Source organism: Felis catus, chromosome D4, assembly GCF_018350175.1.
Source record: "Felis catus isolate Fca126 chromosome D4, F.catus_Fca126_mat1.0, whole genome shotgun sequence".
NCBI lineage: Eukaryota > Metazoa > Chordata > Mammalia > Carnivora > Felidae > Felis > Felis catus.
Window position 1 is genome coordinate 82014101 of NC_058380.1, and position 26503 is coordinate 82040603.

General features: G+C 37.7%; 1 protein-coding gene across 4 annotated transcripts in view; it reads left to right on the forward strand.

The window, feature by feature from the left end:
• The first annotated feature begins 76 nt into the window (after positions 1–76).
• RABGAP1 (RAB GTPase activating protein 1) overlaps positions 77–26503 on the forward strand; it is a 178893-nt gene continuing 152466 nt past the window's right edge. For 2 of the 4 annotated variants that reach the window (XM_045043519.1, XR_006589089.1), the window contains exons 1-2: positions 77–220; positions 24702–24901. In XM_045043519.1, coding sequence (XP_044899454.1) covers positions 24752–24901 — 150 coding nt within the window. In that variant the 5' untranslated portion in view covers positions 77–220; positions 24702–24751. Of the gene's footprint in view, positions 221–10202; positions 10290–24701; positions 24902–26503 lie in introns of those variants that run through there. The other 2 variants (XM_045043520.1, XM_045043521.1) reach the window with 2 other exon arrangements.

The window sequence follows — 26503 nt, forward strand, 5'->3', positions numbered from 1 at the left end:
GCGGAGGACCGGGTGCGGAGGACCGGGTGCGGAGGACCGGGTGCGGAGGACCGGGTGCGGAGGACCGGAAGAGTTCTGCTACGAGGGTCTCACCCACGACACGGTGGCTGGCTGCGTTTTCGCGTCCGGGTCTCAACCCCTGGGTGCTTCGCCCCTTTGCAGCGGCTCCTCCACCTGCTGCCCGCAGAGGCTTGAAGGGCGCCTCCGCACTTAAGCCTTGGTAAGGCCCTCCCGACTAGGGATGTGGACTCGCCGCGCTGGGGCCGTGAAAGTAAAAGGTGGTGTACTCCCCTTGATTTTGGATGTTGGTGATTCCCAGAGGTTTCTTTCATTCTCTAGCCTTCCGTTACCTACATCGAGGTCTAGACTGATCTCTTAAGCCCCAGGGCCAACTTGCCCAGAAGACATCTCCAAGTGGTTGTCCCAATCTTAATGTGTCTTTTAATTATCTCAAGTTCGTATGCTGACCTGCTTCTTAGTGCCTGTAGTCCTTATGTTGGTAAACGGCATCATCCACGCAGCCTTGCAGACCAGAAAACTTTAGTATCGTTCTAGAGTTTTGTTCTTTTTCCTTTCCAATCCAATTGCTCACTGGGCTCTTTTTTTTTTTTTTTTTTTGGTACCAGGAGGGTGGGGGAGATTATTGTGATAAAACATATACTTATTTATTTTTAAATGTTTACTTATTTATTTTTGGGAGGGAGGGGGAGAGAGAGAGACAGAGAGAGAGAGAGCGAGAGAGAGAGAGATTCCCAAGCAGGCCCGATGTGGAGCTTGAACTCACAAACGGTGAGTTCGTGACCTGAGCCAAAATCTGGAGTCAGACGCTTAACTGACTGAGCCAGCCAGTTGTCCTAAAACATAGTATTTATAATTTTAAGCAGTTTATAATTTTGTAAGTGTTTGGTAAAGTTTGGTGGCATTCAGTACATTCACAATGTTATGTAACAGTCACCACAGCTGTACCCAACTTCATTCTTTTGTATGTGGATAACATTTTTCCAGCACCAGTTCTTGAAAAGACTTTCCTTTACCATTTCAATGGTCTTGGCACCTTTGACTATGTATGTGAGGGTTTATTTCTGGCTCTCTGTCCTGCCACTTTTGAAGCGAGAAAGTGTGAGTCCCCAAACTTTATGCTTTTTCATGATTGTTTTGACCCATTGAAACTCCATGTAAATTTAAGGATGACCTTTTACATTTCTGAGAAAAAGGATGTTGTAATTTTGATTGTATTGGATCTGTAGATCACTTTGGGTGACATTGCCATTTTAATGTCTTCATACTTATGAATACAGAATGCCTTTCGAGGTACCTAGGTATTCATTAATTTCACAGCAATGTTTTCAAGTTTAAAGGGTACTTAATTCTTCTTGATAATATTGTAAATGGAATTGCCTTCTTAACTTCGTTTTCATATTGTTCATAGCTGGTAGGTAGTAATAACTGATTTTTTTTTTAGTTTATTTATTTATTTTGAGAGAGAGAGAGAGAGGCAGGCAGAGAGAGATTCCCAAGCAGGCTCTGCGCTATCAGTACAGAGCCCAGCATCGGGCTCCATGTCACAAACTGTGAGATCATGACCTGACCGGAAAACAAGAGTAGGACACTTAACCGACTGAGCCACCCAGACACCCTGAAACAACTGTTTTTGTGTGTTACTGTTATACCCAGCAAGATTGCTGAATTTGTTTTTGCTTTGGTAGCTTTCTTGTGGGTTCTTCTAGATTTCCTCTCTCTATAATCATGTTGTCTTTCAATAGAGATAGTTTTACCTCTTTCTCTCCATTTGCCTTTTATTTCTCTTTCTTGAGAAAGAAAGAGAATAGTTATAATAGTTCTGGCTGGAATTTGTACAATGTTGAATAGCTCCTGATCTTACAGGGGTAGTTAAATTATTGAGTATGAAGTTAAGTGTGGGTTTTTTCTACAAATACCTTTATCATGTAGAGAAATTTTCTCTACTTTTCTGAGAGATCTTACTATGAAAAGCATTGTATTCTGTCAAATGTCTTTTCTTCATCCACTAAGATGATCATGTGTTTTTTTCCCTTTGTTTTATTAATGTGATATATTACATTGATTGATTTTATGTCAAACCACTCTGCATTCCTGGAATAAATCCCACTTGGACATGGTGAGTAATCCTTTTAATATGTTGTTGGATTTGATTGTCTTATATGTTATTGAGGATTTTATCATCTATATTCATGGGAGATATCAGTCTCTAACTTATGATGCATTTATCTGGCTTTGGTATCAGGTTAATGAAGGTCTCATAGAATGAGTTAGGAAATATTTCTGCTTTAATTTTTTTGGTAAGAATTTGAGGAGGATTGGTGTTACTCATTAAATGTTTGGTACATTTCACTGGTGAAGTCATATGGTACAGGACTGTTCTTTGTTCCGAGGTTTTTGATTGCTCATTCAATCTGTTATAATTGTGTTGAGTTTTCTATTTCTTCTTGAATCAGTTTAGATAATTTATGTGTTTCAAGGAATTTGCCTATTTTCTAGGTTTGCTGGCATATAATTGTTCATAGCATTCTTTTATAATCCTTTTTATTTCTGAAATGTCATAAGTAATATCCTCACTTTCATTTCTGATTTTAGTTATTTGCATGTTCTTTTTTGTCAGTCTAGCTAAAGATTTGTTGATTTTTTTCTTTTCAAAGAAACAACTTTTGGTTTCATTGATTTTTCTTTTTCTAGTCTCTATCTCCACTCTGATCTGTTTTATTTCCTTCCTTTTGCTAGTTTTGGGTTTAGTTTCTAGTTTTTCTTGGAGTGCCTGGGTGGCTCAGTCGGTTGAGCAACCAACTCTTGGTATCGGCTCAGGTCGTGATCTTGGGGTCATGAGATTGACCCCGGTATTGGGTTTCACACTGAGAGTGGAGCCTGCTTGGGATTCTCTTTCTCCCTTTCTGTCTGCCCTTCTGTTCACACGCACACTCTCTTGCCCTTTCTCTCAAAATATATAAATAAACGTTAAAAAAATAGTTTCTAGTTTTTCTCATTTTGTAAAGTATAAACTTAGGGTATTATTTTGAGATCTTTTTTAATGTAACCGTTTTCAACTATAAATTTCTCTCTGATTACTGCTTTCATTGCATCCTGTTTTGAAATGTTGTGTCATCATTTTCATTCATTTCTAACGTATATTCTAATTTCCCTTTTGATTTCTTCTTTGATCCATTGGTTAAGAGCGTGTTGTTTAATTTACACATTTGTGAATTTTCCAGTTTTCCTTCTGTTATTGATTTCTAACTTTATCCCATAATGGTTGGAGAAGATACTTTGTGTAGTACCTATCTGTTAAAATCTATTGAGATTTGTTTTGTGGCCTAATTATATGGCCTGTCCAGGAGAATGTCCCATGCTACATTAGAAGAATGTGTATTCTGCTGTTGTTGGGTGGAGTGTTCTATATATATCTGTTAGGTTTAGTTGGTTTATCATGATGTTCAGGTGCTCTGTTTCCTAACTTATCTTCTATCTGGTTGTCCTATTCATTATTGAGTAGGGTATTGAAGTTTCCAACTATTTTTTTTAATTAAAAAAATTTTTCTTTAATGTTTATTATTTTTGAGAGAGAGAGAGAGAGAGAGGGAGAGACAGAGCGTGGTGGTGGGGGAGGGGAAGAGAGAGAGAGGAGACACAGAATCTGAAGCAGGCTCCAGGCTCTGAGCTGTCAGCACAGAGCCCAATGCTGGGCTGGAACCCACCAGCTGTGAGATCATGACCCGAGCTGAAGTTGGACGCTTAACCGACTGAGCCACCCAGGTGCCCCCAATTTTTTTTTTATGTTTATTTATTTTTGAGAGAGAGAGAGAGAGAGCATGAGCAGGGCAGGGCAGCGAGAGAGGGAGACACAGATTCTGAAGCAGGCTCCAGAGCCTGATGCGGGGCTCCAGCCCACAAACTGCGAGATCGTGACCTGAGCTGAAGTCGGATGCTTAATTGACTGAGCCACCGAGGCGCCCCAAAGTTTCCAACTGTTATTGTAGAATTGTTTATTCTCCCTTTTAATTCTGGTCATTTTTGCTGCATATATTTTGAGGATCTCTTACTAGGTATGTTAATGTTTATAATTTTTAGATAATCTTGCTTTATTGAAACTTATATTAATAAATAATGCTCTGGGGCACCTGAGTGGCTTCGTTGGTTGAGTGTTCCCCTTGGCTCAGGTCATGATCTCGTGGTTCATGAGTTCAAGACTTACATCGCTTGTTTGCTGCTGTCAGTACACAGCCCACTTGGGATCCTGTCTCCTCTCTGTGCCCCTCCCCCACTTGAGCTCAGGCGCATGCATTCTAAATGATTAAATAAATAAATAAATAAATAAATAAATAAAATCCTTCTTTGTCTCTTGTAACCTTTTTTTGCATTTACAGTCTGGTTTGTATGATGTTAGTATAACCACCCCAGCTCTCTTTTGGTTACTATTTGCATGGAAATTTTTTTTTTTTTTTAAGTAAGCTCTAGGCCCAATGTGGGACTCAAACTCATGATCAAAAGTCACATGTTCTACTGACTAAGCCAGCCAGGCACCCCTGGAATATCTTTTTAATAATTCTTTCACTTTTAACCTGTTTATATCTTTGGAACTAAAGTGAGTCTTTTCTAGGCTACAGGTGGTTGTATCTGTTTTTAAAATCCATTCTGTTCAACTCTTTGAGGAGTTTATACCATTTACATTTTTTTAAGTTTACTTATTTATTCATTTTGAAAGAGAAGAGAGAGCATGAGAGAGGGAAAGGGAGAATCCCAAGCAGGCTCTGAACTTACAGCACGGAGCCCAACACAAGGCTCTGTCTCACTAACTATGAGATTATGACCTGAGTTGAAAGCAAGAATCAGATGCTTAACCAACTGAGCCACCACCCAGGCGCCCTACATCATTTACATTTACAGTAATTACTGCTAAGGACGGATTTATTTCTGCCATTTGGCTATTTGTCTTCTATAGGCCTTTGTGCCCTTCTTTTATTACTGCCTTTTTCCTGTATTTATTTGAGTTTTTGCAGTTAAAAGTTTTAATTCATCTCTTTCCTTTTGTGTATATGCTATAGATGTTTTCTTTGTGGTTGTCATGGGAATTACATTTAACAGCAGTTATAACAATCTAATTGAATTGATACCAACTTCAATAGCACACAAAACCTCTCCAATATAATTCTCCCCTCTCTTTCTATTATTGATGTTACAGATTATATCTTTATATACTGTGTGCCCAATAACATAGATAAATATTTTAATACATTGTTTTTTAAATCCTATAGAAAATGAAAAGGTGGAGTTACAAATTGTAATTACAACAATACTTAGTTTTATAATCCTCCACGTACTTATCTTTACTAGAGATCTTTATTTTTTCATATAGCTTCAAATTACTCTTGATCATCCTTTCATTTCAGCCTGAAGTATTGCCTCATTTCAACCTAAAGGATTGCTGTTAATGCTTCTTGACGGGCAGGTTTACTGGTAAACTCCCTTAGCTTTTTTAAAATCAGAGATTATTTTAATTTCTTTTTCTTTTTTTTTTTTTGAAGTTTATTTTTGAGAGAGACAGAGACCGCGTGAGTGGGGGAAGGGCAGAGAGAGAGAGAGAGAGAGAGAGAGAGCAAGCATCCCAAGCAGGCTCCATGCCACCAGCACAGAGCCAGACGCAGGGCTCGAATTCACAAAACTGTGAGATCACCACCCGAGCTGAAACCAAGAGTTGAACACTGAACTGACTGAGCCACCCAGGCACCCCACTTTTTCATTTTTGAAGGACAGTTTTGCCAGATAGAGAATTCTTTATCAACAGTTGTTTACTTTCAGCATGTTGAATATCATTAACCCAACTGCTTTCTGGCCTCCAAGGTTAAAGATGAGAAATTGGTTGATAATCTTATTGAGGATCCCTTATATGTAATGAACCACTTCTCTCTTGCTGCTTTCAAGAGTCTCTCTTTTCTTGGACTTTCTACAGTTTGATTATTCTTTCTACCCTTTCTCTCTTCTCCTGGGACTCCCACAGTGGTATGTTGTTTCTCTTGATAGTGTCCCACAGATCCCTTAGGCTCTATTCACTGTTCACATTTCTGTTTTTGTTTTTTTTTTCTTTTCTTTTTGTTCCTCAGATGGAGTAGGAAGCACAGGAAATCCATTTCTCTACCTAGACAACAATTGCACTGGCAGAAACTGTCCGAAATAACTATTTTGGAACTCTGGAGTCCACTTGAATTCTTGCATCTTCCAAGGGACAGTTTGGTTGGTAAATTGAGGTTAATTTCAGTCAATATCAGACTTTAGTGTAATAGCACCTCCCTGTTTCCTACCCCTCAACCCTGTGGCAGGCAGCCATGTTCACATTCCTGGTGTGGCTTGCTGGAGCCGTGGTGGGAAATAAGAATCTTGTTCGCCAAATACCGGAGTTCTGTGTTTTGATTGCTGATCACTCCTTTTGAGTTCTGAGATTCAGGCACAGAATAGCTGCCAATGTTTCAACCCTCATTGGCTGAAGCTAGCTCTATGGGATTTGAAGGAACAGCTCCTGTTTTGTTTTTTTGTTTGATTTTTTTTCCCTTCAACTACACTTCGGAGCCAGACATTTAAAGATTAGGACATTCAAAAGCAATCACTTACATGGGGAAAATTAGAAAGCCACCATGTATAACCAGGAAAAGATGCAGATTCAGAAAAGAACTGAGAAGACCTTAATCTTTCACCTTAGGCTGATCCTGATCCCTGGCACAGAGACATCCTTCAACAATAAAACACAAACAAAAACAGCAATCCCTGGGAAAGGGGAAGAATCTGATTTCCACAGTTACCACATTATAAGATTCAAATGTCCATTTTTCAGCAAAAAAAATTAAAAGTCATACAAATAGGGAAGTATGGTCCATTCAGAGAAACAAAATAAATGAACAGAAACCATCCTTGAGAAAGATTGGACCTATATCTTACTAGACAAAGACTTTAAATAGTCTTGAAGTTGCTCACTGAGTTAAAACATGAATGAAGTCAGAAAAACTATGAAAAATGGGAATAGCATTAAAGATACAGAAATTATAAAAGGAACCAAAACGAAATTCTGAAGTTAAAAAAGTACAATAGTAGAAATGAAAAATTCACTAGAAGGTTTCAAAATCAGGTTTCAGCAGGCAGAAGAAAGAATCAGCAAACATGAAGCTACTTCTGTTTTTTTGTTTTGTTTTAATTTTTTTTTTAACGTTTATTTATTTTTGAGACAGAGACAGACAGAGCATGAACAGGGGAGGGGCAGAGAGAGAGGGAGACACAGAATTGGAAGCAGGCTCCAAGCTCTGAGCCATCAGCCCAGAGCCTGATGCGGGGCTCGAACTCACGGACTGCGAGATCATGACCTGAGCTGAAGTCGGACGCTTAACCGACTGAACCACCCAGGTGCCCCGAAGCTACTTCTGCTTAAAACACCACTTTAGCCCTCTTCCCACACCCCACGCTAATCCCATCCCCTTTCTTCATCATTCAAGCCTTTATTTTTTTTAAATGTTTATTCATTTTGAGAGCACATGCGTGAGCGGGAGAGGAGCAGAGAGAGGGAGAGAGAGAATCTGAAGCATGCTCCTTGCTGTCAGTGCAGAGCCTGAGGTAGGGTTGGATCTCACAAACCATGAGATCGTGACCTGAGCCAAAACCAAGAGTCCAAGAGTCAGATGCTTAACTGACTGAGCCACCCAGGTGCCCCTCAAGTCTTTCTGATCTTAGGCAGCCTCCAAACTGTCCCATTTACCCCATTTTGCCTTTTCTACTCCTACCAGAATGATCTTTCAGAAAATCCAAATCTGATATTTGGCACTGTCCTTGAAAACCTCTGAGGCCACACGTGTGTATAGATTGAATTTCCTTTTTTCAGTTTTAGCATTCACAGACTTTCCCATTCTGGCTCCAACGAACCACATTAATCCATTTGAGCCTTGAAGTATAATTTCCAGTTGCCAGGAAATAACAGGTCTAGAGGAACAAACGCAATGATCTCTTGTGGAAACAACCATTCAGATCTAGAGGGTGGGAAATTTTGCACTTAAAGTGGCCTGATTCTTGAGTAAGCCAGTATCTTAATATTTTTCTTAAGTGCTTGAGTAAAAAATACTTGAGGGATAGAACAACCAGATGCAGTATGTGGCCCTGGATTGGATACTGATTTGGGAAAACTAGCTTTAAAAAATATATTTCAGGGTCACCTGGGTGGCTCAGTTGGTTAAGCATCTGGCTTCGGCTCAGGTTATGATCTCACAGTTTGTGGGTTCGAGCCCCATGTCAGGCTCTGTGCTGTCAGCTCAGAGCCTGGAGATTGCTTTGGATTCTGTGTCTCCCTCTCTCTGTGCCTCTCCACCATTCACACTCTGTCTCTCTCTGTCTTTCAAAAATAAATAAACGTTAAAATTTTTTTTAAAAAACTAAAAAAATAAAAAATATATTTCAGTCAACAGAATATTTGATTATCGTAGATAATAGATGAGAGGAAAACTTATGGAAATGATATTACTGATTTCGGAAAGCCAACTGTAAAAATATCTTTAAGTTGATAAAAAATCAAATGTGATCTAGGAATTAGATGAGAGGAAAATTTACTGAAATGGTAAGATGGATATTGTTAATTGAATAAAGCAAATTGCTAAACTGTGATCTCATTTTTTCAAAAACAATATGTTGGCATCAAAGGATATGCATTACAGTATTAACATTGGTGGGAATGTTATGTTTTATTTTTTATTGTAGTTTGTCTCTATTTTCTATTTTACTCCAAGGCACACTGTACTGAACCTACAATAAAATTTTAATTAAAAATTTTGTTAAGATTTACATATATATTTGGGGTATACATATGAATCAGAGTACATGAAGGTATTGCCACCAAAATATTAAAAGTGTGTCAGGATTTCAGGGGATTTCCAAACACTACATCTATTATTTGATACTACTTTAAAATGGGTGTGTATTATTATATAGCTGTATAAGGAGAAAAGGAACAAAGCTATTTTCCCGTGGGACTGCAGCCAAGTCTATTGTAATAGACAAGTCACAAAGAGGAAGGACTACGACAGAGCACGTTTTTGCTTTTTCTCTGGTTGACTTGGGTACATTATCCACAGGAAAACATTACATGACTCATTCACCAGGAAAAGAGCATAGGCTATTTGAATAAAGTAAGGGGAAGAGTGAAGGATAGGCTGTAGAATTAGTTTGTAAACTATCATGACTTAAGTAACACCTTTAGGAGCCACTGTTTTTGTTACCAACTACATTGTAAATTCATTCAGGACAGAAGCTTTAAATCTCATTCTGTTCCTTTTGCTTTATATATCACTTTTGAATTTTTATTTTTTAAGATTTTATTTTTAAGTATTTTCTACACTCAACGTGGGGTTTGAACTCATAATCCTGAGATTAAGGGTCGCATAGTCTATGGACTGCACCAGCCAGGCTTCCCACTTTTGAGTCATTTTAAAATAAAATCCTAGCCCCATCTTTGAGGCTAATACTCTAAAACAGTCTTGTTTATTGTTGACCTCTTCCCTGTGTCTCAAGTACCTCAAGGCAGCAGTGTTGTAGCCAGTAGCCCTTGGACTTGAGTCAAAAATTTTGCCTTACTCAGGCCGGACTCCTTTATAAAATGAGAAAAATCGTAACATTCTCGTGGGTTTGTGGTAAAGTCAAATGAGATAACCATAAAAAGACCTATCAATATCTCGCACATTGCGCGCCTTCAATAAAGGCCAGGTGAGGTCAGTCAAGTAACACTGTCAAGGACTGCTTTTGAAATAGTACATGAACGTGAAAGGTGAGCAGGGGATTCCTTGCTCTTTGCGGGTGTACCCCCTTTTGCCTAAAAGGCAAAAGCACTGCAACAGGTGCTACCTAGCCTGATTCCCCTGCCATGCTGTTTCCAGTCCTTGAGGTAGTTCACATAGGCACATAGCCACTGCCAGTCCAAGCCCAGATACATCACAGCGCTAAGTTCAGCTTCAATATTACTGACAGCGCAGGCGCAGACTCCCATAACAGAGTAAAAGCCCAGGTGGGGCTTCGAGGAAAGGAAGTACGCCCTCGCCGCCTGTTGTTGGGCCAATGGGGCTACTCTGTTTAACCGCGGGCCTATGAAACGGGGCAGGAGGCGGGGCGGAGGGCGGAAGAAGCTGTTCTCACGTGAGTAGGGGGTGGGGAGGGAGGGGGCAGGGCGGCTAGGGAGGCCCAGGCGGCGGAGCCTCCGGGACGGCGAACGGCGGGCGGCGGAGGAGGAGACAGCGGGTCGGGTAGGGCCGCGTTTCCCCTCCTCGTCCTCGCACCCTCCTATCCACCAAGCCCCGGGGGATTCTCTGACAGCCCCTGCGGAGAGCCAAGCTGTGTTCTCATCCCGCGGGGCTGGGCTGGGCAGATTGCGCTCACCTCCCTCGACGAGCCGGGTTCTGAGGGTGCCGTGATTGGGGGGAGGGGGAGCTGTGGCGGAGGGGAGAGGGCGCATGCGCAGGCGAGAACGCTCCCGCAGCCCCTGCCCAAACCGGTTCCCCCTGTCTGGGTGGGTGTCTTGTCTGCCGAGTCCTGCGCTTGCGGCGGTTCTTCTGGCCCCCGGGCAAAGCTGGGTTGTCTCTTGACTTGAATGTTTTGGGCCAGGTCCTGTTTGGGAATGTGACTACTCCCTACGCCTCAGTTTCTCCTCATTACCAGCTGGGCCTGTATTTGTGACTTCGGCTGGCTTGGGCCTCAGGCTAGCTTCCTGGGCTGCGCCGAATCTGAAAGACTTGCTTTCTTTTAGCGTTGGCCTGCCAACTCGTACTGGTCTCGTTTTACCCACTTGCAGTTAAAGTGTCTCACTCTCCCCATGTACTTTAAGTATCTGTTCTCAATACCTCATTGCTGTGTCTTTGATTCTTAGCAACCTTCAGGGTTTTAGAGGGTGAACCAGAGGAGAACCCTAGACTTCCAAGTATTCGCTGTCCATTGCCTCGTAGTACTTTGGTCCCTACTCTTTTGGCATTTCGACTGTTATCGTTTGCACCTGTTTTTACGGCATCTCCGTACTGAGGGTTACTGGGGGATTCCTTTATCATAGAAGCAAGAGTCTTAAGAGACTGTTCAAAGTGTCATGCTACTAGTGCTCCGTTAGTTTGAAATCATGTTCCAACTTGAATTTGCGATCTTGTGGCTTTTGTCGTTTTTATTAGAAAAAAAAAAAAAACTGTCAGGGACAGGATTTCACCATTCATTTGATATTTTCATTCAAATAAACACCTGTGTTCACTTACATGTGACCGGAATAGTGGAGTATGAGTTTGTTTCCAGCTGCTTTATTTAAAAAGAGGAAAACAATGGAGGATGAATTGCACTGTTTGTCACAAACTGATGTTTGAAAAGTTGAAAAACTTAGATACCAAGGAAGTACACATTGAACTTTTTAAATGAAGGACCTGTTGGCTTTAATTCAAGTGTGTATAGGGTGCTATTTTAACATATACTGAAGGCTTTTAGGTGGAGTTTCCTTTAAAAAACTGAAAATGAATATGGGAAAGAGTTCTTTATGATTTTCTTTTATAGACCTTAGATTGCATTAATAAGATTTGAATCCATGATTGATTTGTATTTACTGGTAACATTTAAAATTCACATGGAACTTAAATACAAATTAAATTCGTAATTAAAACTAAACTGCTATGTTGCGGCACACTTTTCACTGTTGCAGTTTTATAACTCAGCATACTGTTGATTAACTTATGTCATTGGTGTTAAGTTATATATTTGTTTGGATAGTTAACCCACCAACTATATGCTTATTGGTCTCATTGGCATAATGTTGTGGGTTTTTTTTAATGTTTTTTATTTTGAGAGAGAGAGAAAGAGCATGCACGTATGTGCCAGCAGGGGAGAGGCAGAGAGAGAGGGAGAAAGAATCCTAAGCAGGCTCTTCACTCTCAGCACAGAGTCCTATATGGGGCTCTATCCCATGAACTCTGAGATCATGACCTGAGCCAAAATCGAGTCAGACGCTTAGCCAACTGAGCCATCCAGGCACCCTGTATAGTGTTTTATTAGCAGGTCACACATGCTTACTCTGGGTTAAGTGGTTGTTTAGTGGGATACTGTAAAAGTGAAGACACCTGTTACCTATCTTTTATTTTAAAAAACAATTTTTTTAAACGTTTGTTTATTTTTGAAAGAGCGCAAGCAAGGAAGGGCACAGAGAGGGAGACACAGAATCCAAAGCAGGCTCCAGGCACTGAGCTGTCAGCACAGAGCCCTACGCGGGGATGGAACCCCTATCTTTCATATTGCATATTGAAAGATGTGTATTTTGCACATTATGTACATGAAGAAACCTCATTTCTACAAATATATGTCAACTTTACAGCCCAGATTCTTTAAAGAAGTAATTTTCTTTTATTGAGTGTATTTCCAGTTAAACTTCATGGCCCAAACTCTTTTAAAGAAGTCATTGTTGGGGCAGTGCCTGGGTGGCTTAGTCAGTTAGGCTTCTGACTTTGGCTCAGATCATGATCTCATGATTCGTTGGTTCGAGCCCCGCATCAGACTCTGTGCTGACAGCTCAGAGCCTGGAACCTGCTTCAGATTCTGTGTCTCCTTCTCTCTCTGCCCCTCCCCTCCTCACTCGCGCACGCTCTCTCTCTCTCTCTCACTCAAAAATAAATATTACAATTTTTTTTTTAAAAGAAGTCATTGTTATTGAGCATGTTTCCAGCTAATACATAGCCTACTTTGAAGGTCTCATCATTTCCCAGTGATTGTTTTCACAAGTGACCTTTGAGTACAGAATTCAGAAAATAATTTGTTTAAATCAGCACTACTGTTGACTGTCTTTTGGACACTAGTGTGCTGAAGTTCATATATAGTTCATATACATGCCTGTAATATCTTTGTAGTTTTCAGTATAATTAGGTATGATTATACTTCTGAAGCATATGGAATAAATGAACTTTTAAATAATCTTTCACAGAGATAGAACTCAAATATCAAAGAATTGCTAATTTAACCAACATGCATAAAGCAGAGTTTGGCATGACATTTGGGTGCTTTGTATGCAGCTGCCTTGTTTTATTGGTTTTCTATAGATTTAGATTACAAAGAAAGAAAATCCAAGGCCAAGGACTCAACATCCCTGGGTATCAATGAAAAAACAGTACATCAATTCAACAGCTTTCTTTTTTGCATAAATTGGTTACCTGGTCCATCCCTAATCCCTCACCTCCTATTCTGTGTTGTTCTGAAAGATCTTGATTCTTTAGAAAACTTTTAAGTCAAAACCCTACTGGATAGATATTTAAACTTATAACCACTTTTGTTGACCCTAACAGCCTTGTTTCTCTTCCTGTACAGACTGGCCAATATGGCAGTTTGCAAGTCATGACCACTTTAGTTTATAGAATTTAGCCTGGAAGTTTCTCCCTTTCCAAAGTAACCCTAATCTTTGAAGTAATCAATGAGACTCTTTTGAAGATTGTTCTTTCCAGCATAGTAGAGTTTTATCAGGCCTGACCTTTCCCCCCAGATCCCCTTTTCCGTGGATCACCAAATAGTAAAAATAAAGCCCTTATTTTTAAGTTTATACCTGACCTTAAAGTCTGTTTGACCTTGGCTCTAAAGTAGGAAGTGTATCTTCTTAATTGTATGGCTGTGCTGCAAGATTTGGAGGTCCATCTCTCTCAAGAGTTCATGCATGGTTGTTACATATCTCTAGTTAAGGTTGCATTCACTTTTATATTATAAATCAGTGCTTCTTGGGATCTATTAATCTTTTTGGGAATAAATTCTTCTCCATACTAAAGTCTGTCATTTACTTAGGTACATTAGCAAATTAGTGTCTATGATAACTTTAACAACAATGTTATTAACTGTAAAGTTTTAATTTGACTGTTATTAAAATTTATTTTTCTATTCCCTTATTTGTACATTTTGGTAATTATAACCAACAACCTTTGGTTATAATCTTATTTCCCTTTTTTAGAAGATGGCCTTTGTATCAGAAAAAGGAACTGATTGGCAAACTCTTCCTTTGGGAATATATTTTAAATATCAAGGGTATTAAGAGACAGCATGCAAGGCTAAATTGGATTAAATGTTGGGCATTTGTATAATACTGGGAAGAGCCACAAGTTAATCATTTTAATATTTTTAGTATAGAGGTAATAAACTCTTTTATACCCTTGAAGTATGCTGATAAACGGATTTTGGCAATGTAAGAGTAGGAACATGTCATGTAAATCTCTTTTGCTGTGACACACGATTTTCTATAAATAGACCTCTGATATATCTGCAGGAGAGAAATGGTTATATCCTTGTTGTAGCTACCTGTTGAATTCTTTGTGAATTGAAGAAAAATCAGAAATCTGTCTAACCGCAAAACCTAATATTTCTTTTAGAAAAATTGTTTCCTAGCAGGAACAAATTTTATTTTTAATTATTTTTTGCTGTTGGTTATGAGAAACAATCTTTTCAGATTTAAAAACACCTGTGGAACTTAATATTTGTGAATTTTTTGATACCTATTTTTTATTAACATAAATTAGATACCAAAATAAGAAGGTATTCTTAAGACTTATTTGTGAAACTTTAAATCTTACACAGTGCCGATTCTGATGCTATGAATGAAGGTGTGCACTGAATGTTTATTGGTTGCTCTGTACAACACACTTGTTGAATGTCCCACCACCCTTGTATAACTATGGACCAGGGCCACCTTGTGTCAGAAGGTGCAGAAAACATGTATGTCTGTGCCAAACATTTGTGTTTTGTCTACACACATTTCCCTGAAAATCAAAAAGAAGTTACAGAAAAGAGAAACTGTATTTACTGCATTTATCTTAGGCTCTATCAATTAATTTGCTTGCTTGGCATTAAACTTACATAATTTAAGGACAATTGAATAAAATAAACATTTAAGATTTAAGTGTAGGCAGGTTGCCATTCTAAATGGAATAGATCTTCACTGTGGATGAGAAGGAACTATATTGACTAATTTCCTAAAATAAGGGAAAGTCTTTGGGCAGTCCTGCGTTGCTTTAAAATATTCATATTTTTAGGACCACCTGGGTGGCTCAGGTGGTTAAGCATCCAACTCTTGATTTTGTCTCAGGTCATGATCTCACAGGCTGTGAGTTCAAGCCCCACATCAGCCTTTGTGCTGACAATGCCCAGCCTGCTTGGGAGTCTGTCTCTGTCTCTCTCTGCCCCTCCCCTGCTCTTCATCTCTCTTTCAAAATAAATAGAAATTTTAAAAATGTTCATATTTTTAGACTTATAAAACACTAATGTAAATTATATTATGCTTTAGAAATTTCCAGAGAAAGAAAAAAATGAGGAAACTTTTTTTTTCAAATGTGTATTAGAAAGGTCAGACATACAATCTGACTTTGTGAATGAGTAGTACGTTAGCATTAAGCTACTTTTCTTGTGTTCCCAGAGTTAGGTTTCTGTTGTGGAAATGGTATCCAAATAATTTAAATATTTAGTTCAGAGTTACTGTGTTGAAGTGGCATAAAGTCCTTTTACCTAGAGTTCTGGAAAAAATTGAAGTGCTGTCTCCTAAAATATCCACAGGAACATGGGGAAATCACCTATATGGGTTGGTGTGTGTGTGTGTGTGTGTGTGTGTGTGTGTGTGTGTGTGTGTGTGTGTTTTGTTTTTGTTTTGTAATGTTTATTTATTTTTGAGGGAGAGAGAGAGATAGTGTGAGCGGTAAGGGACAGAGAGAGAGAGGGGGAGACAGAATCTGAAACAGGCTCCAGGCTCTGCGTTGTCAGCCCAGAGCCCGATGCAGGGCTGGAACTCACCAACCGTGAGAGATCATGACCTGAGCCAAAGTCGGATGTGCCCCCCCATCCCCAGCAACATGGTTTATTTATGTATTTTTAGGTGTCAACAGTATTGCATTCAAATAATCAACTCAGTTAAATGAATTGTTTTGTGTACATTTCATCATCTTATCTCTTGTACCTTTCATTAGGGGTATCAAGATACAGGGGAGTGAGTGTGAACTTGGAATCAGTAATATCCCAGATCTTGCACTTACTTAGTATATGACTGAAAGTAAGCTACTGGATACTCCAAGACTTAGTTTCTGTTTTTGCAGAAATGGAACTGCTTATGCTTACATCATGGATTAGGACTGGACAACACCTGGCCTGGCTACTTTCCTGGTTACTCTCATTCATAAAAGAATAGAAAGGTTCAGTACTCTCATTTCACATATCAGAAAACTGCAGCTACAACATTATTTGAGTCATGTCAAGGAGGAGTTCTGTTTTTTTTTTATATCGTACCAGACTATTAACTTTAATAAAGCTTCATTACTCATGACAAAGTGAGAAATAACTGAAAACATTGGTTGTCTTCCTTAGGCCCTTTACTGTATTGATTTTGTGAGTTTTATTCTAAAGATCCTATAATGTCATAATTAGGCTTTAAAAACTTGTATTGACCAATGAATGGATAAACAAAATGTAGCATATTTATAATTTTTTTTAAATGTTACTTATTTTTGAGAGCGAGAGAGAGACAGAGTGCAAGTTGGGAAGGAGCATAGAGAGAGGGAAACAGAATCTGAAGCAGGCTCCAGGCTTTGAGTTGTCAGCACAGAACCTGAAAAAGGGCTTGAGCCCACAAGCCACAGGATCATGACGTGAGCCAAAGTCGGACACTCAACCGACTGAGCCACCCAGGCACCCCCAAAATGTAGTATATTCCATGGAATGTTATTCAGCCTGAGAGAGAAAGGAAATTCGGACACATGCTATAATGTAGATGAACTTTGAAGACATTATGCCAAATAAGTCAACCACAAAAGGACAAATGTTGTGTGATTCCGCTACTTTTTTGAGGTACCTAGAGTAGTCAAATTCATAGAGACAGAGAATAGTGTGTGTTGGTTGCCTGGGAGAATGGGAGTTGGTGTTTAACGGATATAGACTTTCAGTTGGGGAAGATGAAAAAGTTCAAAAAATGGATGGATGATGGTGATAGTTGCACGTAAGTGTGATGTATTTAATGCCACAAAATTGTACACTTAAAAATGGCTAAAACGGTAAAGTTATGTATATTTAACCACAACTTTAAAAAGATTAAAACTGTAAAATTTTTTAAAAAATTAAAAAACTTAAATCCTTTTGTCTTACTAATTTCTGTATTCCTATAATTAAATTATCCTTTTTTAGTTTATCTGGAATTGAACTAAAAGAGCCACTTCATAGTTTAAAGAAGTGAATTGTCACAGGCATTGCAAATTAAAATTTGCCTAGTGATGACTTTTAGATAAGCCGGTTTTTCTTTTAAGTGCTGTAGGCCCAAGATGATTGTTTTATTCTCTTTTTTTGGTTTTTTAAGATAAGCTGGAATTATTCAGAAGGCTTAAATTAATATGGTTCTCTTAGCTCACTAAAAATAATTCAAAGAAACAGCCCTCAAATTCAGAGTCAGACTTCAACAAAGACACATCTATTGTTTAGCAATTAGTAGTGGTGGAAAGGAATTTACTTTTATAAAGAAGGGATGATTTTCCATTGAGTTTTGTTAGATTTGTCCCACCCTTCCCAGGGCTAGGCTATGAGAAATTCATGTGAAAACCAATGCAGGAAAACAAACTCTGGAGCCAAGGAAAAAAGAAAAAATTGAGATTAATATAGTGTGATTAAAAAAAAAAGAACTTCTTTGTCCACTTTAATTTTAAAGGGCTACAAACCCAGAGGATTGACCTGTTATAGCCTCTTTGAGACTTGATTCTTTTTCTTTTTGTTTTTTTCTGAACAGACAGCAATCTTATCAGGTCTGTGTTTTAGAAGGATAGAATTGGTAGCTACATAGAAGATGAATTAGAATCGGGAGAGAATAGAGTTAAGAGGAGAGATGCATTCCAGAAAAGGACAGAAGCACCTAGATACCTGGATTTGGATCAAGATCCACAGTTTTATCTATGAACCTAGGCAGGTTATTGAATCAGTCTAGGCCTCTGTTTGTCATACGAAGTTAACGTCTTTCTGTCAGAGTTTGTGTGAACATTAGAAACAATGCGTGTAAAGCTTTTTCGTACCATATTGGACATTTAATTGTCCATAGTAACTAATAAGTAGTATTGTCTCTTTATATTTAGCGAGATGATTTAAGTATTCCCCGTAAGATTTCCCAAAGTTGTACTCATTTGCTCACTGGTTGAACAACAAAAATTATGGGTATTGAGAGGGAAGTGATAAGAGAGTGTTTTGGTCCAAAAGGAATCTGAGGTATGTTTTCTGGCTCAGTGTTAACTGCCTTTGGGCTTGACAGTTGGAAATTTGATGAAGAGTCAGCCAGGCACACTCAAGAGTAGTTCTTTTTGAGTCTCTTCATTCCAGTTGTCATCCATATCCACTTCCCCAAGTCACAGCATGTAGTATAGCATATTAGTCATTTGTCCTCCTCACATTACTTAGACCATACCACTTAAACACTGATTAAAGAGTATTGTTCAACTAGATTTATTGAGTGCTGCCAGTAGGCAAGGATATAAAAATAATATGAGTAAAATCTAACATCCCTGTACACAGATAATTCACAGGGACTGTGTGAGCTCATTGTATGCCCAGCATTTACCGTAGTGGTTTATACGTTATAATTATTTCTGGAATGAATGACCAACCAATATAGTGGAGTAGGAAAGAGGTATAACATTATTTTACTGTGTGATAAATGCTATAGTTCTGTGATAGAATTAAAAAGCAAATAAACAAAAGCCTTAGGCGCCCTAGAGCAAAATAATGAATATTGCAGAAGGAAATGGGGAGATAGAATATGAATCTTTGATTGTATCATAAGAGAGGGAGAAGGACTACCTGGAGAAATGAAGACATTCCTAGATTAGCCAACAGCATGAACAGAGGCTTGAAAGCATAAAAATGCATGACATATTTGGTGATTTTCTGGTGTGGTTTGATAGAAGGAGATAAGACTAGAATGATAGATTGTCTCCATATTTAAGACTAGAATGATGGATTGTCTCCATATTTGAAGACTAATGATATAGACAGTTTGGATTTTATTCCATTTTCAGTCAAGAGTAGTCAGAGGTTTTGAGGAAGGAATGGGATATATGATCAGATCTAAATTTTAGATGTTAGCTGTGGGACCTTGATAATCAATGCCTAGAGAGAGTCTAGAAAGGGAGACTTATGTTGCAGTTAAGTTGAAAGAGCATGAAGTACTCACAAGTCAGTGACATGAAGGATGGCAAGGAAGGAATAGGATTGGGGTATGTTTTGGAACTAAAATCCCTTAGAGTTCCAAGAGAGAATGAGAAAACGAGAACTTTTTTTTGACATCTCTGTCTTGGATCAGTGGTTGTTAACCAGGATGGGGAACCTATGAGGAAGAATATGCTTATGTGATGGATGGGAATTTACTTTGGACACGTGACATTGATTTTGAGATGGCCATGGGACACATGTAGCAGAGTTGTCCTATGTATTCTCACAACATCCTTTGCATACCATTATTTTTTACCAAGCACTATACTGTTTTATAATTACTTGTTTATTTGTCCATTTTTTTCTACTGCTGTAAGCCTATCAAAGGTAAAGACTACCTATTATTCCTCACCATAACATTATACATAGTTCCTAGCACATTGTCAGACACTTAATACTGAATAGAAAGGAAAACATAACACGAGTAGCTATATGGAATTAGGGAGAAAACGTAGAACTAACAGTATCATCAGCATACCAAAAACAAGAAAAAAAGTTACAGCCATGTGAGCTAATGAGAAAGTCAGAGAAAAGTAGAAAAAGAAGAGGGACAGGGTGGAATTTAAAGAATGGGCAGAAGAAAAGGAACCTAAGTGACAGCTGAGAAAAGGTAGTTGGAGGGAGAAAATGGAAGCAAGAAAAAGTTTCAGAATAAGGAAATGGTCAGTATTTTCATTTATTTCAGTGGTAAAAGATGATGAGAACTGTAAAGAATTCTTTGGGTTTTGAAATTTTGTATTGTTGTTGATTGATTTTTTTTTTTCCTTCCAAGATGATGCTAGGAGAGGGTAAACAAAATGCTGGGGCTACAGATGAGGTTTTAATACGTTTTTTCAGAGGTTCAGTGAGGGTTGGTGAGAGGTAGGGGAGCCAGATTTTGCATTGGGATTGCTCTCTGAGTGGGGTGTCCTGTTGAAGTGGTAGAGGTGGAGGCAGTTAATACTTCTTCAAGAAGAAAGAGTTTCAAGAAAACGAAGGAAGTAAAGATACATTAGAGCCCTGGAATAGTGGCTGGGAACTACCACATTTTGTCTCAAGCATGTCAAGTTCAATTACAAGTATCATTCACACCTCTTTTATCAAGTTACGTAGGTCACTTATTGGGAGGTGATTTTTGCCTCTACTAATTGCACATTGGCAAATTCATGCCACTGCAAGTTCACTGTTTATGTTACTCTTCTGAATGTTAGTAACTAAAAAACAATACAAATAATCTGATAGTACTCCGTCCAAAAAAAGACTTCAAGTTTTTGAAAAGTAAGTAAACACTGATTATGTCCACTGCTTTTGAAGGACTATCAGAAGAGCATTTATCATGGGCAGTTCTTTTTTATTTTATTCTCCATTAGCTGGGTCTCTAGTGTTTAAAAGGAGATTGAGAATGAAAATGAATCTTCTTTTGGCAAGACCGAGGTGCATTCTTTGCCATGATCTTTGTAGAAGTCCATAGTTAAGCATAGGACCCTAAGCATAGTACCCTGTCACTTAGGGTACAGAACAGTGAATTTAGGCAAAAAGTTCGTAAAGAGTTTTGATATCGTGAGACTAATTTTCTTTGTTTTATATTAAGTAAGCTCTATGCCTAACATGGGGCTGAGACTCATGACCCTGAGATCAAGAGTCTCATGCTCTGCTGATTGAGCCATCCACGTGCTGCATAAAGCTAATTTTCAATTAGAAAATCTCTAGGGATCTTTTATATGTCAGTAAGGATACAAGTAGTGAAAGAAATTGTGAATAATATAACATATTTGAACTTTTGGGTATGATGCAGGAGGCAGCATAATTAAACAAAATTACCTATAGTTTTACATGACTTACTGACTTATAAAAGGAGATAGAGAAGGAAACATCCCTGGACTTGACTCACCAACCTCTCCCTGTTAGTAACTAGACATGCTGGGGTCTAGGGTATCGCTTGCATAAAAGAAGGAAACAGTTGGTGCCTACCAATACCAGGGTGTGCATAAGTCTATTATCTTATTTAAAATGGGGTAAAAATCCTTACTCTGTTTATGTTATGGAATTGTTAGGATGATAAAATGAGGTAATGAGTGTATATGTTTTAGTAATCTGTAAAATATCATACAAAGATGAAACATTTTTATTTAGAGTATTCACATTTATTTACATGTAAACAAATTAGACTGTGGAAAATAGGAAAGCTATATATTTTGTCCTAATATTGTGTTTCCTAAACTGAATTATTTAAATTAGTTGATACTATTTCTCTTAAAATTGGAAGTTAGCTTGAAAAGCTATAACTCTTGGGTGCTTATGATGTTCTATATGTATTGTTAAATGAGATGTACACCTGTTCCTTAGTAATTTTTATAGTAGTTGTGTTTTCTAGTAGTTATATAGTAGTAGATAGTACCTCATTTCACTTATGAAAACTCAGGCTCATTATGACGAAGCTTACACTGTCATTATTCTAACTTGGGTTTTTCCTGAATCTTAATTGTGTGCTTTACCGTCATAAATATGATTTCTTATTGTCAGTCTTTAAAAGATGATCTTACCTTTTCATTGGGTGGCTCTTGCTCTTTTCCATCTTTATTTGCCATTTATCTTATTTATTTTTTAGCAAATATTTGAGCACCTAATGTGTGCCAGGCATTGTTCCAGGTGCTAAGGATATAGCAGTTAATGAAACAGACGAAAATCTCTGCCCTGATGGAATTTAGGTTCTAGCTTACATGATATTTAAAAACAAATGATTAAAATGTAAAGTGTGTCAAGTGGTGATTGATAGTATGGGGAAAGGTAGGAAGATACATGGTAGCGCAGCGTGTTTTGGTGAAGAAGCTTGTTTGCTTTGTCCATTAGTTTAAACTCAGAATTGGAATCTGAAGGATGAAGAATTACAGTAGGGGTCTTCTTGTGGCAAATGGTATGAGGGATTAAAAACAAAATTACTTCATGTGGTCTCAAGACAGAGGTTGTGAATACTCTACAATTTTTCCAGGAGTACACCAAGTTCTGGGACACCTCTTTATTGTGGAGGCCAGAGAAGGGGAATCTTACTGTAATTTTCCTGTACTACTTCATGTTTTGATAAACTCATTCCCACCGAGTGATTCAGTTTTTTACAGGTGCCAAAACAAATAGTATTTTATAAAGTGTATTTTCCTATCACCTCCTCAAAGGAAATAGGTTGAACTTTGAGTCTACCGAGTCTCCTCAGTTCCATAGTGTAAATACTGAAGTATATTATTTTTTTGGGTCTAGAGTATTATAGAAAGTTGTCAATGTCTCAGATCATAGCTTTAGAGAAATTTCCCAGGCCCTGTGCTATCCTGTTAGTCACAATTTAAAAAATGGGAAAGGGCTAATTAAGCATGAAAACCTTGCTTAAATTACTAGTTCTATAAAAGATAAAGGTTCCTTTACCCAATCCTGACTGTTTTTGGACAAGGCTCAAATTTGTGTCATTGGAAAAGCATCATAATCTGACCGAAAAAGTATAGCTTCTGGAATCATAGATAACTGGGTTCAATTTTTGGCTTTGTCTCTAACCAGTTACATTACAGCCATTTTCTTGAACAAGTTACACCATCTGTCTAGGTCTCAATTTTCTTATCTGTGTAATAAATAATATGAAGATTAAGTTAAGAGGCACTCACCATCAAATTGTGATACATTGTAATAATATAAAAAATGTAAAATGCTATAAGGAGCAGAAATAAGGCAGGCAATTTATTTGGTTCTGGGATGAGGATGGGTAGGCTACTAGGAGAAGAGGAGTTACATCATGAATGATGAGTTGCAGTTGATGGAGTACAGAAGCAAAGAAATCACTTCAGGAAGAGGATCCAGTGAGGGCAAATAACATGGGAGTATTTAAGTATATATCCTTAGCAAGTACATTACCTCTTCTAATCTATTTCTCTTTTTTTTTTTATTGAAGTATAATTGACATACAATATCCTACTGGTTTCAGCTGAAATTAGTCTAGGTCCTTGTCCCAACATGTTCCCATTGTTTTCTTTACCCTAAATCAGTACCTATTAACTTGTTCAATGTGCCTTTGTTTTCTGCTACACTATACACTCCTTTGGGGCAAGAATCTAATTTCTCGTGTGTTTATCATGTATTATTCTTTATACACTAGACACTTAAGTATTCATTGAATGAATGAAGCAAAACTACGTTAAAAATTTTCAAATAAGTACATTTTGAAGTGTCTTTGAATGCCATACTATACATTTAAATTTAGTCCTATGAAATGTAAATCTGTGATAGTCATTTAAGCAAGGGAATTAATTTAAATAGAAAGCAGCAAAGAGTACTCAAGGGTTTGAGCCTTAGTTATGCCTAGTTAAATGACCTTCTCTTGGAGTTGCCATTTTCTCATCTGCTTAACAGTATTGATTATTTCTGAGTTTCTTTTGAAGTATAATATTCAGGGATTGTGTAATTCCTACTGCCAGGTGTTTATTTAGATGTGAGCCTTTGGGGGGAAAATAGTGCTTGGCACATGGTGTATGCTCAATAAATATATGTTCAATTGAAAGCCCAAAGCATAAATCAGGACTTCTTAATTGGAGAGATTAAACAGACTCTCAGAAACTTTACCTCTCTGAGGTACACGATGAGCATGGAGCTTGGAGCTACTTTTGTTTATTGGTTAAAGCGCTCTGAGTATGTTGTATTGTTTGTTCTGTTGCTGTTTTGGCAACCAAATGGGAACATAGCCATAAAGTATGCAGAACCAGGTTTTTAAATGGTAGATGAGTTTAAGTTTTATTCCAGGAGTCAATAAATAATTGAGTGGCTTTTTATAAGTGACATATTTTTATACTTCTTGCTGGGAATTTTTGGCATGAAACTCTTACTGGTAATGTTCGTGTTGAGTTGAGCTCTTAAGAAACCATGGGATGGGAAGATTGAGTTTTTAATGGATTTCTGATTTCTTGCTATGTAAGGTATTTCCCAGCTTTAGAATTTCTGCTTCCTCTGTCTTGAATTTATTTCTCTTGAGGATGAATATGAAATTTTATTGTTTAAAAACGTCTTGTTAATATTTGAAATTTAAGTATCAATAATATTAGAAAAACATTATTGTCCTATGTGCTTTCAATTTTATTTATGTGTACAGCTTTACAGATTAAAGAGTAGAAAACAGAAGTTTAGTACTTTATAGTGTTCAGAGTCCAAGAATAGAGTTGTAACATATGCCAAAGAAATCACTGTAGGTAGGCAGTTGTTCTCAAGGGATTATGTTTTATTTATTTATTTTAAATCAGAAATATCTTGGCCCTGAATAGCATCAAATTCCTTTACTATCTAGAATAAAAAGCCTAAATTATAAGTAAAGTCTTGGAAAAATATTTTGGAAGTATTATTTTTAAGTTTTCCATATGTATTTTGTAAGAATTAGAGCATAACTGAATATCTGGCAGACATTCTATATGAGTATCTTTATGGTTTTTGTTTTTCAGGCATTTTTAAAATATTTAATCATTCATGAGTTGAGCTTCATTCTTGAGTCATGGATGACAAGGCTTCTGTTGGAAAAATCAGTGTCTCCTCAGACTCAGTATCTACTCTTAATAGTGAAGATTTTGTCTTGGTTTCCAGGCAAGGAGATGAGACACCATCTACAAATAATGGAAGTGATGACGAGAAAACAGGACTCAAGGTAAAACTCCATAACCTAAGATTTGTTTGCTTAGCCTTGCTAAGCTCATTGCACTTGGCCTATAATAGGAAGGTATATGGAGTGAAACTGAAAAAATGGAAATAATATCCTAACTTTCTTAATGCTTAATTTTATTTACAATTAGTGATGGTGACAAATTTATGTTTGATTAAGGAGTTTCAATTTGACTAGCTTCTAAATTTTCTAATACCCCAACTCTCAAAACTAGTGGTCATGATATAAATATTTAAGTATTGTTTTTATTCTCCCATTAAATTAGAGTTTATTTCTAATTATTTCTTTTGGGCCCAGTATATGTAGTGTAAAGACAAGGCAGGTCAGCAATGCTATTTGTAAAAAAATAAATAAATAAATTTTAGGATTATCGAAACTGAATATTAAATACCTCGGTTATTGGCCACTGCAGTTTGTTATATTTTCTAAGCCAAATAAACGATTACTTTTCACATACTCTGTTGATCATTCTTTTTATGGATATAAATAAAAACATTATTGGTTAATGTCATTTAAAATGTAAATAGCTTTAAAAATATTACCATTCTTGTTTATGTTTATCCATTCAGAAACTATTTATGGAGTATTGATTGTGTGCCAAGTACTAAATACTGGAGATAACAGTGATGAATAAGGCCACAAAGCCCACTGCCCTCACAGAGCTGTTATTCTCAGACTTTAAAACAGACTTTAAGCAGATAAGAAAATGAATATGTTAAGTAAATTTAGGTGCTGTGAAGAAAATCAGAGTGGGATACATGGATAAAGAGTGAAGGGCTGTTACTATTTTAGAGAATGTCTTGAAATGACATTTGAGACAGAGACCTGAATGAAATGAGGAAGAAGACCATGGAGAAAGCTGGGAAAGAGCTTTTTAAAAGGAACAAGAAGATAGAAAGACCCTGAGGAGGACCACTCTTATTAGGACAGAAAGATTAGAGCAGAGTGAATAAAGTAAATAAAAAGTGGTAAAGTATGCTATCCAGTGATTGGCAGAGGCTGGATCATGTAGAACTTTGTAGAGCTTAGAAATTTGAACTTTGTTATAAACATGAAGGGAGGGTGTTGGAGAGTTTTCAATGGGGACATGATCTGATTTACATTTTAAAAAGCTCACTGGCTGAGAGATATTTCCAGCATGGCAGCATAAGGAGCTCTCTGGACCCATTCCTTAGCAAAATTGGTGACAATTATTTAAAAAAAACAACCATTTAAAGTCTTTGGAAATGTTTTAAAGGAAATATAGCAACTGAAGAAACATTTATTCGAGGAAATTTACTAAAATTTGGTAAAGAATCTGTGGTATTTAACCAAGCCCATTGCTTTCCTCACCTATCCCAGTTGAGGAAGAGGGCCACTCCACTCCACATCAGTGCAATCAAGAAGACAGGATTTCCCCTCCCACCAGCTCCTCACTGGAGGGCTGTCTTCTGGGAAGAGCAGGATGATTGCATTTTTCATCCTGCCCCCAGCTACATTTTGCTAGCCAAGTGTGACTCAGTGGTGGGGGCTCCCTTTTTTTGCTCAGTCCTGTTTTTGGGATAGAGGCTCTACTTTGGGCACAGTGCTGCTGAGAATATTGAGAGT